The sequence below is a fragment of the Ornithorhynchus anatinus genome, chromosome 5 (genome assembly GCF_004115215.2).
Source record: "Ornithorhynchus anatinus isolate Pmale09 chromosome 5, mOrnAna1.pri.v4, whole genome shotgun sequence".
Taxonomy (NCBI): domain Eukaryota; kingdom Metazoa; phylum Chordata; class Mammalia; order Monotremata; family Ornithorhynchidae; genus Ornithorhynchus; species Ornithorhynchus anatinus.
Window position 1 is genome coordinate 74,921,639 of NC_041732.1, and position 15,016 is coordinate 74,936,654.

At 42.1% G+C, this 15,016-nt stretch overlaps 1 protein-coding gene across 14 annotated transcripts in view; it reads left to right on the plus strand.

Annotated features, from left to right (window-relative positions):
• Positions 1–15,016, plus strand: part of CEP104 (centrosomal protein 104) — a 65,410-nt gene that overhangs the window by 8,298 nt on the left and 42,096 nt on the right. For 9 of the 14 annotated variants that reach the window (XR_003759897.1, XR_003759898.1, XM_029066335.1 and 6 more), the window contains exons 1-7: positions 6,203–6,312; positions 8,580–8,685; positions 11,726–11,777; positions 11,936–12,057; positions 12,875–13,013; positions 14,171–14,233; positions 14,429–14,505. Coding sequence is in view for 12 of the 14 variants with exons in the window: in XM_029066335.1 (XP_028922168.1) it covers positions 6,294–6,312; positions 8,580–8,685; positions 11,726–11,777; positions 11,936–12,057; positions 12,875–13,013; positions 14,171–14,233; positions 14,429–14,505 (578 nt within the window). In the remaining 2 variants the exon portion in view is untranslated. Of the gene's footprint in view, positions 1–6,187; positions 6,313–8,579; positions 8,686–11,725; positions 11,900–11,935; positions 12,058–12,874; positions 13,014–14,170; positions 14,234–14,428; positions 14,506–15,016 lie in introns of those variants that run through there. The other 5 variants (XM_029066337.1, XM_029066338.1, XM_029066343.1 and 2 more) reach the window with 4 other exon arrangements.

The window sequence follows — 15,016 nt, forward strand, 5'->3', positions numbered from 1 at the left end:
TCCCGCGGTCCTGGAACACCCTCCTCACCTCCGCCAAACTAACTCTCTTCCCCTCTTCAAAACCCTACTTAAAGGTCACCTCCTCCAAAAGACCTTGCCAGACTGAGCTCCCTCTTTTCCCTCTGCTCCCTCTGCTCCCCCTCTACCCCCCCTTCACCTCTCCTCAGCTAAGCCCTCTCTTCCCCCCTTTCCCTCTGCTCCTCCCCCTCTCCTCAGCACTGTGCTCATCCGCTCATTTGTATATATTTTTATTACCCTATTTATTTTGTTAATGAGATGTACATCCCCTCGATTCTATTTATTGCTATTGTTTTTGTCTGTCTCCCCCGATTAGACTGTAAGCCCGTCAATGGGCAGGAATTGTCTCTGTTGCCGAATTGTCCATTCCAAGCGCTAAGTATAGTGCTCTGCACATAGTAAGCACTCAATAAATACTATTGAATGAATGAATCCGGGGTGCAGGCCTCACTGTATCCCTTAACTGAGGGATCTCTTGTGATGGAGATCTGGGGTGCAGTCCCTCCTGTATCCCTCCCGCGAGGGATCGCTTGTAATGCTGTTCAGGGATGCCAGCCTCACTATATCCCTCATCTCAAGGACCGCTTGTGATGGAGATCTGGGCTACAGGCCCCACTGTATCCCTCACCTGAGGGTTCACTTGTGATGATCTAATAATGAGAATAATAATGATGGTATTTGTTAAGCGCTTACTACGTGTCAAGCACCGTTCTTAGCACTGAGGCAGATACAAGGTCATTAGGTTGTCCCATGTGGGGCTCACAGTCTTAATCCTCATTTTACAGATGAGATAAAAGAGGCACAGAATATAAGTGGCTTGCCCAAGGTCACACCAGACAAGTAGCAGAGTTGGGATTAGAAAAATAATCATAATGGAGATATTGATTTAATAATGGCATTTGTTAAGCGCTTAGTATGTGCCAAGCACTGTTCTAAACGCTGTGGGTCAGGTGGGAACAAGGTGATCAGGTTGTCCCACATGGGGCTCACAGTCTTAATCCCCATTTTACAGATGCTGAGGCACAGAGAGGTTAAGTGACTTGCCCAGAATCACACAGCTGACAAGTGGCGGAGCTGAGATTAGAACCCGTGACCTCTGACTCCCAAGGCTGTGCTCTTTCCACTGAGCCATGCTGTAAGCACTTACTATGTGCCAAGCACTGCTCTGTGTGCCGAGGGAGTTACCAGATTATCAACTTGTCCCAGGTGGGGCTCACAGTCTTATTCCCCATTTTTACAGATAAAATAACTGAGGCCCAGTGAAGTGACTTGCCCAAAGTCAGGTGGCGGAGCCGGGATTTGAGCCCACGACTTCTGACTCCCAAGCCCGGGCTCTTTCCGCTGAGCCACGCTGCTTCTCCACACTTGATCTTAACCAAAAGGCTGAGAAACTTATAGGCCTCACCGTATCCTTTACCTGAGGGATGGCTTGCGATGGGGATATGGGGAGCATTCTCCTCCTTTTCCATCCACAAAAGACACTCTTTAATTGAGATCTAGGGGGACGCAGCCCTTAACTCTCCTCTGGGATTTCACGCTTCACGGGTCCCCTCTCAAAGCCTTCTCCTTAGGGTGGACGTTGTTCTTGTTTTCTTTAAGAAGTGATTGTTCTAGTGTGAGTTCGTGAGTCAGGAGGAGAGTGGAGCAGTGATCATCTTCCCATCCAAAGTAAAGCACTATAGGGACCGCAAGCCATGCAGAAAAGAAGAGGGAGAGCGAAGAAGAATTAGCCTTTAACACCTGCCCTATTGAAGGAACCGATGGAAAGAGCCATCAGTCAGTCAGTCGTATTTATTGAGCACTTACTGTGTGCAGGGCACTGTATTAAGCCCTTTGGAGAGTGCAGTATAACAGAGTCGATAAACATGTTCCCTCGCCACAACGAGCTTACAAGTCTAGAGGAGGTGCTGTTCGATTTTTCTTCCCTTTATGTAGCCCACTTTAGGCAGTCAGTAAATTCAAAATCAGTCGATGGTGTGGTCAATGGAGGTGGTAGAGAGCTTGCCAGCTGCATTTAGCGGGTAGATGCTAAGATCGACGATCTGCTGGTATTGAACTATCTGGAAATCGAATCATCATACCACAGTTGGCGTTAATGATATTCGGGTTTTTTGTTTCTCATTTCCTTGCTTGTGGGGAAAATACGGCTTTAAAATTACTCTATTGTCGTTCCGCTCCCGAAAATTCTCCTGTTCTCCCCCTTGGAGCAGAACGAAATCAACCCAGGACTGCATGATAAAATAGTCCCTTAAGGGGTCAGCTCCTATCGGACCTTTCATTTATTGCTCTCCCTGTTTGGAGACGAGAGCAGTTTTCGTGTTCTCTGATCTTGCCAAGGTTTGGTGTTTTCTCCTCTTTGACATTTTTGGTCAAAAGTATTTCAGGATTTTTTTTTTTCCCAATCCCTAAAATTCATTGGTCACCTTTCTCCCTGGAAAGACCCTTTGGGGTTGTTCTTAGAAGATAAGTCCAACTTTCTCTTTTTTTGTCTAGGCTAAAGTGATCCAGTTCATTTAAATTTTCCTCACCTGATCTGTTTGCCAACCCTTCGTTCGTTTTGATCACTCAGTGTCGCCTTAAGCATTTAGGCTCTCACGTATCTTTATATTCCTTGCTTCCCCTACTTGTAACTTCTAAATACATCAAATTTGAAATTGCTTGAAAAACGAACAGGGAATTGAAGAGGGTTTTGTTTTTTTCTTTGTAGTCTAGTTGTTTGGGATTGAAAGTGGGTTCTGCTTGGTGTCTTGAGCTTCTGTTGTGTTTTCCCAGGGGCTTGGCACGGTGTATTACATTCAGTAGGAGCTCAATAAATGCCGTTTTTGCTATTGTTAATATGCAAGAGTCAGAAAGTAATCCTTCTTTTATTAGAGTACTCTAGTATTAGAGTAACCTACCATTTCCCCTGTCTATAATATATTTTAATGTCTGTCTCCCCCTTGTTGATTCTAAGCGCTTTATGGGCAGGGATCACATCTGCCAGCTCTATTGTATTTTCCCAAGCACTTAGTACAGGGTTCTGCTTAAAGCAAGCACTCAAATACCTTGACTCATTAGAATATAAGTTCATCAAAAACGTATGTTTTCACTAGACATTTTGGCTAGAACGTGACAAAATTAGAGAATGTTCCTTTGACAACATGGGTCTGTCTGGATATAGCGTGAACTCATTTCAGAAGGCATACTTGTGCGTGTGCACACAGGATAGGACACAGGGTGAGGATTACGATATGAGTTTTCCTAAATGCCGGTTTCTCCCCTACCCCCAACCTCAACCCCAAACAGAAGGACCTAGTATATTGGATCCAGTTTGGGTTGTCACGCTTTAAAAAAAGATGTATTCTTTTGTTTTACTCTCCCAATCCTAGTATGGTGCTCTGCACAGAGTAAGCTCTCTATAAACACTATTGATCGGTGTCGAGAAACTGAGAAAGGCCCAATCGACTAAACGCTTGGGAGAGTAAAATAGAGTTATTGTAGACACAATTCCTGCCCTCCAGGAGTTTTACAATCTAATGGGGGAGCCAGGCGTTAAATTAAGTTACAGGTGGGGGAAGCAAGGAGCATAAAGATCTGTGCGTATGTGAGTGCCTGAGTGCTTAAAGGGACACCGAGTGACCAAAATGAATGAAGTCTTTAAAAATAGATCAGTTGAGGAAAATTGAAATGAACTGGGATCACTTAGCCTGGAGAGAAAAGAGAAAGTGGGATTTATCTTTTAAGAACAACCCAAAGGATCTTTTCAGGGGAAAGCCGACCATGAGGGCCAAACAGAGGAAACGAATAGAGGCAAAGAGATTTTGTGGAACAGAAGGAAGAATTGTTTTTCAGAAGAATTATATTCACCAGAATGGGCTTCTAGGAAACTTTTGGAAACTCCAACCCTAGAGATCTTTAAGAAAAGAATAGCTATATGGGCAGCGAGCATGTCTACCAACTCTGTTATATTGTCCTCTCCCAAGTGCTTAGTACAGTGCTCTGCACACAGTAAGTACTCAGTAAGTACGATCGATTGTCGATTGATGGATTGATGTCCTGGATGGTTTAGTCGTTCACTACCTACAAAGCAGAGGGGCTGGAACATATAACCCCAGGGTCCCTACCAGGTTGGTGATTGATGTGAGAAAGGAAAGAAAGATGGCAAGCTATTTAGCGGATCGGAAAATAGTTATTTAATACTTTTGGTATTTAATAAGCTCTTATTCTGGGTCACCCAGAGGCTCTGTGTCGCACTAGTCTGAGTCTAAGGTTGAAAGAACAGGTAGTTTATTCCCATTTTACAGATGACACTGGTCTAACTCCCATGGGCCTGCCCTTTCCTGTACGTTGTGCTGCATCCGTAAATCCAAATCTGTCAATCGTAGCCATAATATAAATTAATCCATGTAAGAAGAACCATTGATTTAACTGTTACGATTGCCTTTATTTGTATCGCTACTAAATGGGGAAGCAGCAGGGTTTAGTGGATAGAGCACAGGCCTGGGAGTCAGAAAGGACCTGAGTTCTAATCCCAACTCCACCACTTGTCTGCCGCCTGACCCTGGGCAAGTCACTTCATTTCTCCAGGCCTCAGTTACTTCATCTGTAAAATGTGGATGAGAGTGTGAGCCCCGTGTGGGCCAGGGACTGTGTCCAACTAGATTAAATTGTATCTACACCAGTGCTTAGAACAGGCCCTGGCACATAGTTCGCATTTAACTACCATAATTATCATTTATTAATTATTTATCGCTGATGCAGGGAAGCAGAAAGGTGGTGGTTTTCTGGAGGTGCTAGTCAGAAATATCATTGAGCTACTTGACAAATGGGCTCATGTGGTAACAGAGGATCTCATCATCATCAGTATTGATTGAGGGCTTACTGTGTGAGAAGCACTGTACTAAGCATTTGGGAGAGTACAGTACACTAGAGGTGATAGACATGTTCCCTGCCCACATCGAGCTTGCAGTCCATTCAGCGAATCTGTAGAACGCTTACTCTCTGCAGAGCACTGTGCTAAGCTCTTGGACAAGTACAGTACAACAGTAAACAGACACATTCCCTGCCCACAAAGAGCTCGCTCCCAGCCTGCAGTGTCTGCAGACTACAGGGCCTTGATTTGGCTCAACCTGGATATTTTCTCAGACTGTAAAAGTGACAGTACACTGCAGTAGTGTTTCCGTGGAAGCCTAAGGGAACTAAGTTAGATTTTCCATGTAACAAAGAGTACAGATATCTGAAGGCTTGCTTTAAAAATATATATATATTTAATCATTCACTATCAACTTGCTACCATGCAGTAGCTTCTCATTTCCAGATAGTAAATATGCACAACTACAGATTCCCTGATTCACTTAAACAATCAGTGGGATTTATTGAGCTCTTACTGCGTGCAGAGCACTCTACTAGGCGCTTGGGAAAGTGCAATATAATAGAGTTGGTAGATGTGATCCCTGGCCACAAAAAAAGCTACTTCACTACTTCTCTGTGTTCTTCATGTTCTTTCCACTTACCTGTTGCATAAAACTTTGCTTTAGGGATAACTTACTAGGGTTTTGACTCATGGTTAGTAATCTTCTGTATATTCTTGGAAAAGTAGTCCCATTGTCGTATAGGCAGTTACAAAGCAAATTTGAAGAGGCATCTTAAGATTCTAGAATCAGTATGAAAGAAAAATGTGGTTTACATATTTAATATGAAAAAAACCAGGATAATTTTATACTGAATTTGATAGGAAAGATCAGAGTTTAAATTACATTTTCCTCTGAAAACTGGTATTAGCCCTTGAGTCATGAATTTTTAGGTGCAATTATTGTGGCTTCAGAATTCACTGAACTCATCTCTCTCTCACTACTTTCTCTGGGTTCGCTATTCCTTTTTAGCATCTGTTATCCTGAATTGACTTAAAAGATATTTTCCGCATATGCGGTTATTTTCTTTTTTGATTATTTTAATGAAAGACAGAGTAATTTGAATAAGCTCATCGTACGTTTGGACATAGCTGGAAAACCAGGCTGTGGCTAGCAGTAGAAGATATTTTGAAGTGATGTTAGAGTAAAAGGTTTTCATCACTTGAATGTTTTCTTATTCTTTTCTAAGTGGAAAATGTTTGTGAAAATAGCCAAATTGATTCTGCCTAATCAGATATGATTATTCAAATAAAAACTATCTTGTGTGCTTTGCCGAACAGCCTAATTGCACAATGCCCCACAAGATTGGATTCGTAGTTGTCAGCTCATCAGGACACGAAGATGGCTTCAGTGCGAAAGAACTCATGGTCCATGCGCCAACTGTGAATGGATGGAGATCACCAAGGTACTGTACATAGGATAAAAAAGAAAGATTAGGGAAGTAATGACATTCGACATAGAGAGATTTGGAGTCTCCTCGGTTCTTCAGAGATATATTGCACTCAACCAGATCGCCACCTTCTTCAAAATCTTACTTGGCTCTGTAATTAGTTTGTTTCGAGGTTAAAATTCCACACTAAAGCTGAGTGGAGCTTTGGTTATTACTGTTAGAACTAGTTCACATGTTCTGTTTGAAATAGTTTTTTTTTTTTTGTAATAATAATAATGTCGGTATTTAAGCGCTTACTATGTGCAGAGCACTGTTCTAAGCGCTGGGATAGACACAAGGGGATCAGGTTGTCCCACGTGGGGCTCACAGTCTTAATCCCCATTTTACAACTGAGGCACAGAGAAGTTAAGTGACTTGCCTGCAGTCACCCAGGTGACAAGTGGCAGAGCCAGGATTCGAACCCATGATCTCTGACTCCAAAGCCTGTGCTCTTTCCACTGATCCATGCTGCTTCTCTTATTTGTTAGGTGCTCACTATGTGCCGGGCACTGTCCTAAGAGCTGGGGTAGGTACCAGTTCATTCAATAGTACTTACTGAGTGCTTACTATGTGCAGAGCACTGTACTAAGCGCTTGGAATGTACAATTTGCCAACAGATAGAAACCATCCTTGCCCCATGATGGGCTCACAGTCTAAACGGGGGAGACAGCAAAGCAAAACAGAACAAAACAAAAACAAGACAACATCATCAAGATAAATAGAATCAAGGGGATGTATACCTCGTTAACAAAATAAATAGGGTAATATATACAAATGAGCACAGGGCTGAGGGGAAGGGAGAGAGAGCAGAGGGAAAGGGGTTGCTCAGTGTGGGAAGGCCTCTTGGAGGAGGTGAGCTCTCAGTAGGGCTTTGAAGAGAGGAAGAGAGTTAGTTGGGTGGAGGTGAGGAGGGAGGGCATTCCAGGACAGCAGGAGGACGTGGCCCAGGGGTCGACGGCTGGATAGGCGTGAACGGGGGACAGTGCTAATGGGGTTGGAGTGAATAGCGAATATCCAGCGGTCCCAGATCCAAGGGCATAGATGACACAGAGGGAGACCTAGTCAGGTTGGACCCAGTCCATGAGCCACAAGGGGCTCACCGTCACTTTGCAGATGAGGTAGCTGAGGCACAGAAAAGTGAAGCGACTTGCCCAAGTTCACATAGCAGACAAGTGGTGGAGCCAGGATTAGAACCCAGATCCTTCTGACTCCCAGGCCCATGCTCTATCCATTAGGCCATGAAATTGCTAAAAAAGAGAAAACTGAGGGAGCTCAGTCAAATGGAGAGCAGTAAAACCTGAGCTTAACTTTCAACTGCTGAAATGCCCCGATCTCGTCTATCTCGCCACCGATCCACGCCTGCCCCTTAGCCTGGAGCTCCCTCCTTCTCCGTGCACGCCAGAACACCACTCTCTTCCCCCTTCCCCATTATTAAGGTCATATCTTCTCCAAAGGGCTTTTCCCGATTTAGCCCTCTCTTCCCCAGCTGGGTCTCCCTCTCTATCATCTATGCCCTTAGATCTGTGACCTTTGGACATTCGCTATTCACCCCAACCCATAGCACTCATGTATAAAACTTTAAATTATACATTATAAATTATTTATATTAAAGCCTGCCTCCCCCTCTAGACTGTAAGCTTGTTATGGGCAGGGAATGTGCCTACTAATTCTGTTGTATTGGGAAGCAGCGTGGCTCAGTGGAAAGAGCCCGGGGATGGGAGTGAGAGGTCATGGGTTCGAATCCTGGCTCTGCCACTTGTCAGCTGTGTGACTGTGAGCAAGTCACTTCACTTCTCTGGGCCTCAGTTACCTCATCTGTGAAATGGGGATTAAGACTGTGGGCCTCGCGTGGGACAATCTCATTACCCTATGTCTATCCCAGCGTTTAGAACAGTGTTCTGCACATAGTAAGCGCTTAACGAATACTGACATTATTATTATTATTACTCTCCAAAGCGCTTAGTACAGTGCTCTGCACATAGTAATTGCTCAATAAATGTAATTGATTGAATAAAGCTTTTGAAGTTACATATATAAGTCATCCACCTTGGGTTTCCCATTTCAAATTTTAAGAGCTGCAATCTAGACTATAATCATTTTCTTATTCCCATGTTCATTTTCAAATAATAATGTTGGTATTTGTTATTATTTTCAAATGAAATTTCATTTCATGAAATATTTTCCAAGTATGAAAATGTGAATTCCACGCTCAATTTTTCTATTTTTTGTAATTCTCAGTATAGTAGAATTGTCGTTGGGTTCAGAGATGCCAACGGGGAGCCAGTATCCATTAGTGGGATCATTGGAAGAGAGTCCCTTGCATGCACCCAAAAAAGGGATTGAACCAAGGTCCTGTAAGCTTTCTTTTCAGAGATTTTTTTTTCCTACTTTAAGGGATTTTCACTCTTTCAAGAAGGTGGCACCACTAACTTTTTTATGGTATCTGTTGAGCGCTTACTACTACTCTGTATCAAGCACTGGCCTAATCCATCAGTGCGATTTTTTGAGTACTTACTATAATAATAATAATAATGATAGTATTTGTTAAGCACTTAGTACGTACCAGGCACTGTGCAGAGCACTGTACTAAGTGCTTGGGAAAGTACAATACAGCACTAGGATACATCAGATGAGATCAGTTAATCACATCAGACAGTCTCTGTCCCACATAGGGCTCACAGTAAGAGACAGAGCAGGTTTTGAACCCTGTTTTACAGTTGAGCAAAGTGAAGCACAGAGAATAAAAGTGACCTGCCCAGGCTCACACAGGAGGCAAGTGGCAGAGGCAGGATTAAAACCCAAGTCCTCCGAATTCCAGGCCCATACTTTTTCCACTCAGCCACGCTGTTTCGCATAATTTGTATCCTGGAGCAGTTAAAACTGCAAAATAGAATTAAGAATGCCCAGTTAGATCTCTTATCCATTTAGTCAGGAATTCTGCTCATGTGCAGTGTTTCACGATGGCAATAATGATTGACCAGCAAGCTAGCCGAAACCTGCATTTAAGAAGCTGCATTGCCTGTACTGGACAGAGCACGGGGCTGAGAGTCAGAAGGACCTGGGTTCTAATCCCAGCTCTGCCACTTGTCTGCCGGTGACCTTGGGCAAGTCACTTCACTTCTCTGGGCCTCGGCTACCTCATCTGTAAAATGGAGGTTAAGACTGTGAGTCCCATTGTGGGACACGGATTATGTCCAACCTGAGTGACTTGTATCTACCCCTACGCTTATTACAGTGCCTGGCATATAGTAAGCACTTAATTACCATTTTAAAAAGCCCACAGAAGCCAGAAAGTCCATTAGTAAGTACTCCTGAAGTGGATTTCTATTGCAGATTCTCATCAAGACTGATCTGGGAAGCAGCATGTCTCAGTGGAAAGAGCCCGGGCTTGGGAGTCAGAGGTCATGGGTTCGAATCCCGGCTCGGCCACTTGTCAGCTGTGTGACTGTGGGCAAATCACTTCACTTCTCTGTGCCTCAGTTACCTCATCTGTAAAATGGGGATTAAGACTGTGAGCCTCACGTGGGACAACCTGATGACCCTGTATCTACTCCAGCGCTTAGAAAAGTGCTCTGCACATAGTACTTAACAAATACCAACATTATTATTATCTGTGGCAGGCAAGGTAACAGCATAAATGCTTTAATCATGTCTCATTGAAATCGATCAATGTCATGTTTCTTGAGCACTTCATTCAATAGTATTTATTGAGTGCTTACTATGTGCAGAGCACTGTACTAAGCGCTTGGAATGTACAATTCAGCAACAGATAGAGACAATCCCTGCCCAGTGACGGGCTTACATGTGTGCAGAGTACTGTACCAACCGCTTAGGAGAGTACAGTATAACAGAGTTGATAGACCCGTCCCCCATCCACAATGAGCTTACAGTCCAGAGGGGGAGAAAACTGATCTCTTTTACCTCGTTACCGATTTATCCGATTTCCAGGTTCCAGCCAACCTGTCAATCTGTTTCTGAAGCCCCCCGGAGATCAGATCTATATCCCAGATTGTCTTGGGTCCAGCTCCAAACTCTGGAGACCTGATGGCGTCTTTTTAGTTCACGTGCTTATCAGCCGTCAAGGTTAAAGGGAAGCAGAATGCTCTGAGAGGTTCTGGTTTAGGTGCAGTTAGTTCCCTTAGTTGTAATAAATCAGAATCCAGGTTGGTCTAGGTCAAGAAATCACATTTCCTGTCCTCCGGGCTGTTGCGGGACCCAATCTAAGACCATATAATGCCAACTGACATGAATTTGTCATTCTGACTTTGTTTCATTTCCCAAAAGTGGCCGTCATAAGCTGTCTTCTGTTGTAGGGCATCTCACCGACTGCGCTCTTCTCAGAGAGAGTAGATTGGATCCCTAAGTCCAAAATGCCATTTTAGTGGTTGCTCTAGGCTAGCGACGAAAATTTAATACTACTAAATAAATCATTATTTGGTACTCAATTTATATCATGCAGCGTTCAGATGCCCCCCAATCTAATACTACCACAGCGACTTAACTGGCAGTGTCCCCAGGAGTCTCAGGAATTCATCACAAAAGAGTACCTCAGGTCAAGTAAATCTCAGGAAGATATGGGGGGGAAATGTTTTTCAGTGAAGTCTCCCGAAGCAGAGCTTGGTTCACTATGTTCCTGCAGAATGCATATTTCTGTGATCCACTCAAATTCTGCTCAACATCTGTTTAGCTGGGGGAAGAGAGCTAGTCACCATGGCTTTAGCCTGAATAAAAGGAAGGCATTTAGGCTCACAGAGCTAAGCTCTTTTAGTATTGAATGATCTGCTTGAAAAGATTAGGCTTGCCACGGTTTAACTTCATTTTTGTGAATCGCGCTTGAAACGGAAAATCATTTTTAATTTTTCAGCCTTCTTTATGCCAGGTGGCATATAGCTTTTTTTATAATCTTAATAATACTCTATTCATGTTTCGATTTAAGATTTATGAAATTAATTCACAGCCGGTTGTTTAGCCTGAACTCTTACAGGTTTAATTACTCTTTGGAGAATTGCTTTACTGCTTTAAAAGAGCCAAGGTCATTTCAAAACGTCTCCCTCTCTTCCAGTCATTTTATGTCATGCTGAGATCGTCTCCAGCACTCCTTCCTGTGGTTACCACTTTGTTGTTGACTGCTGGGTTCTTTTCCCCTCAGCAGGGTCCCTCCCTGAATGAACAGAGTTTCACCAAGCACAGCGGTGTCTCGTGTTGACGAAGATAGGGCTCTCCTCAAAGCCCTGTCTACACATACTCTTCCTCCTTTGCACTCCTGCAGTAGCTGGATAGCTTGCCGGTTTTGCCTCTGAATTTGCAAATCGAAAGGTTAACGTCAAAAACCCAGCTCCTAATAGTGCCGGGTTACTGCATAGTAAAACGATGATTCTTTGGTTCTCAGATTCTGCCAGTTTCCACAAGAAATCGTCCTTCAGATGGTCGAGCGATGCCGGGTGCGAAAACTCCAGTTACTGGCTCATCAGTATATGATTTCAAGTAAAATTGAGTTCTACATCAGTGAAAGTTTACCTGAATACTTTGTGCCCTATCAAACAGAAAGATTTCGAAGGCTTGGGTAAGAGCAAAAGTCGAAAACGATGGATGTTTTCGGGTGCGAAAACTCCAGTTACTGGCTCATCAGTATATGATTTCAAGTAAAATTGAGTTCTACATCAGTGAAAGTTTACCTGAATACTTTGTGCCCTATCAAACAGAAAGATTTCGAAGGCTTGGGTAAGAGCGAAAGTCGAAAACGATGGATGTTAACTTTTGGTTTCTGTCAACTCAACTAGAAAGCACTTAAGAAATCGATGAAATCTGGACTGTTTGTGGGTTTTATTTCCAGTGGTGTATTCATTAGTCAACCTGTGGTAACTACTAAGTGCGAACTGGCCGCAGAACGTTGTACTGAGTGATCGGAAGAGGTACCATCCAAAAGAGTTGGTAATCCCCACCTCAAGAGGCTTTCAGTATAGTGCGGGGAGAGAGACATGCAAATAAATAAAAGATATGCAGATAAATATTGTGGGATGAGGTAGAGAATCAGAGTGCTTAAAGATGACATGGGCCAGGTTAGAGAATCAAAGTGCTTAAGGGGTACAGACTAGAGTGTTTGGGTTTTTAATTAAATATAGGGGTGTAGTGTTGTGCAGCTCTGACAATTGTGAAAGAAAAGATTTGCATTGAGAGAGGAACAACTCCTAAAATAAATTGGCTTTAGGGCTCTAGCTCTAATGGATCTAATACAGAAAATATCTTCAAGCAAATGTTTTCAAAAACCATTGCCAACTTGTAGAAGCAGAGCATTATGTCTTCTCTCCTGTTTTAGTATAAATTAAAACACGTTATCATGATAACCTTTAAGCATCGTCTGCTTTTCGTAATAAATTGCCACACAAAAGAATTGAGCTGCTCGGCTTGCAGTTTTTTTTCGCTTTTCATTTCACTTTTAAAATACCACACAAAATGATGAAACGTATTCAGTGAAGCTAAAAAGATCGTTTACTTAATGTAAAGGGGAAAGTTTAACTGAATTGTTTTGTCCTTGCAGTTACGTCTCTCTCTCTGACAATGAAAAGACAGGCTGCAAAGCTCGAGAGCTAAAATCAGTTTACGTGGATGCAGTAGGACAGTTTCTAAAATTGACTTTTCATAAAAACCATGTCAACAGGTACAACGTGTACAGCCAGGTAAGAGTCATAAAACCTTAAAAAGTCGTAAAACCTCTCAGCTGCCAAGCTCTTTTTGTGTAGATTTGGAAGCATTTCTCTCATTTTTTTTTTCAAAACAAAATCTTTCCAGCTTGTTTTTAAAGTAATATCTTTGACTCACTCATTCAGGTGTATTTATTGGATACAGACTGTGCAGAACACTGTGCTATACAGTTGAGAAACTAGCAAAAGCAAAATCCTTGTGATTGTAAGGTCCTTGTTTTGCTTCTGTTGTTTTCCCCAACGCTTAGCCCAGTGCATTGGATTCATCAGGCACTCAGTAAATTCCACTTTTTCTATGATACTAACCCTCCCGTCAAAGAGCTTGCTGTCTAACATAGTTTGCCAAAAACTCTTAAAACCAACTTTCTCGAACTGTGGTGGAGTATCCTCAGACTTGGTGATTTTCCTTGATGAAAACATTGTGGCTTCGGCAATATGCCTGAAGTTGTGCAATCATTTAACCAGCAATCTAGTTCAACCTCAAAGGTTTCTTCTTTTATCAAATTATTTTAATGCCAGCTGTCTCCAACGGAGGTATTTTAAAGCAACCCGGGAAGTAAATTGAAATCTTTTTCAGCCTACAATAACTCTGTGTCGACTTAGCTTTTTCAAGCGCCCGGGGCTCTAGTAATAAAATTAATGAAATTTTAAAAATTGCTACTCGCATGTTCAAGTTTCCAAGGCTATTTAAAATGCATATATTTAAATGTTGTATAAGATTGCAATAGCTTAAAAGTTCATAAAAGTATGAAAGTTCTAGGGTTAGGTGTGGATGGATACAAAAAAATAAATTCTATCCTATTTAAGCCCTGACTTGGGTGCCTTGTTTTTCCATAATTAAATTTCTGGGAAGCTGTGGATTTTTTTTAATTGATTTGAATTGATTTTTTGAATTACACATACCTGTACATACAAGTATTTCATGCATTTTTACCTCAGGAAAAATAATTAATTGAATAATAAAATGGACTACATCCCTAATGTTCATCCGTGTTTTGTTTAGAAAGCAGAAAAATAGTATTACCTGCAAGTTGGGTATTTCCAAGGAGCAAAAATGCCTCCTAGTGCTTTTTTTGGGTCCGTGAAATGTGATAAGAAGACTATCTGTTAATTTTCTGTTGTTTTTATTTCAGGTTGCTTTAGTAGCAATAAATATAATTGGGGATCCCGCAGATTTCAATGATGAAAGCAATATTGTAAGTTGAATAGAGAAATTCACCATAAGACTGAATGCTAAGCAACTGTGTGGATAATCTGAATTTTTCTGTTAAGGTTTTTACAGCCTTTTCCAGTAGACTTAACTGTATTAAACCAGGTGCCTTGTACCTAGAGTTTTTCTGTTGTTCCCAAATAATTCCTTGTGATAATGAGGATTCTTTTTCCTTCCAAAGACTTCCAGAGAGAAATTGATTGACCATTATCTTGGACATAGTTCAGAAGATCCAGCCTTAGATGGAACATACATCGGGTGAGAAAGACAGTACTCTTAAGCAGATGAATTTCTCTACATTTTCTAAAAATCTCAACGCACAACCGAGAAGTCTGAGTCATTTCCACAGAATCCTGGCTTTGAGTCCCCTGGACTCTGCACAGGATTTGTAAATTACTAATTGGACGATTGCAGATGCCTTTATAAAAGTTAGGTAAATGACTCTAGTACTCAATTTATCAAAATGGCTACAAAGTACTGAGATGTTGGAAGTGTGGTAAGTATTGCTAGGAAATTACAAAAATGCAATTTAAAGAAATCCAAGTGCATTCAGCTGTGAGAGGCAATTATCCCGAACTACTGTGGTAGTGCAGTGGGGGAAAAAGAAACTTAATCCGAGAATCCTGACTGCGTTTTTGCTTAATCATTTGTTTGCTTTTAAATAAGGTGTGTACATGTGGGGTGGGGAGGTTCCAGACCTGTATTCCCTATGTCGGCCTTCTCGGTGCCCTTCATTTTCTCCTATTTTTGCTTTGTTTTGTTGTTGTTC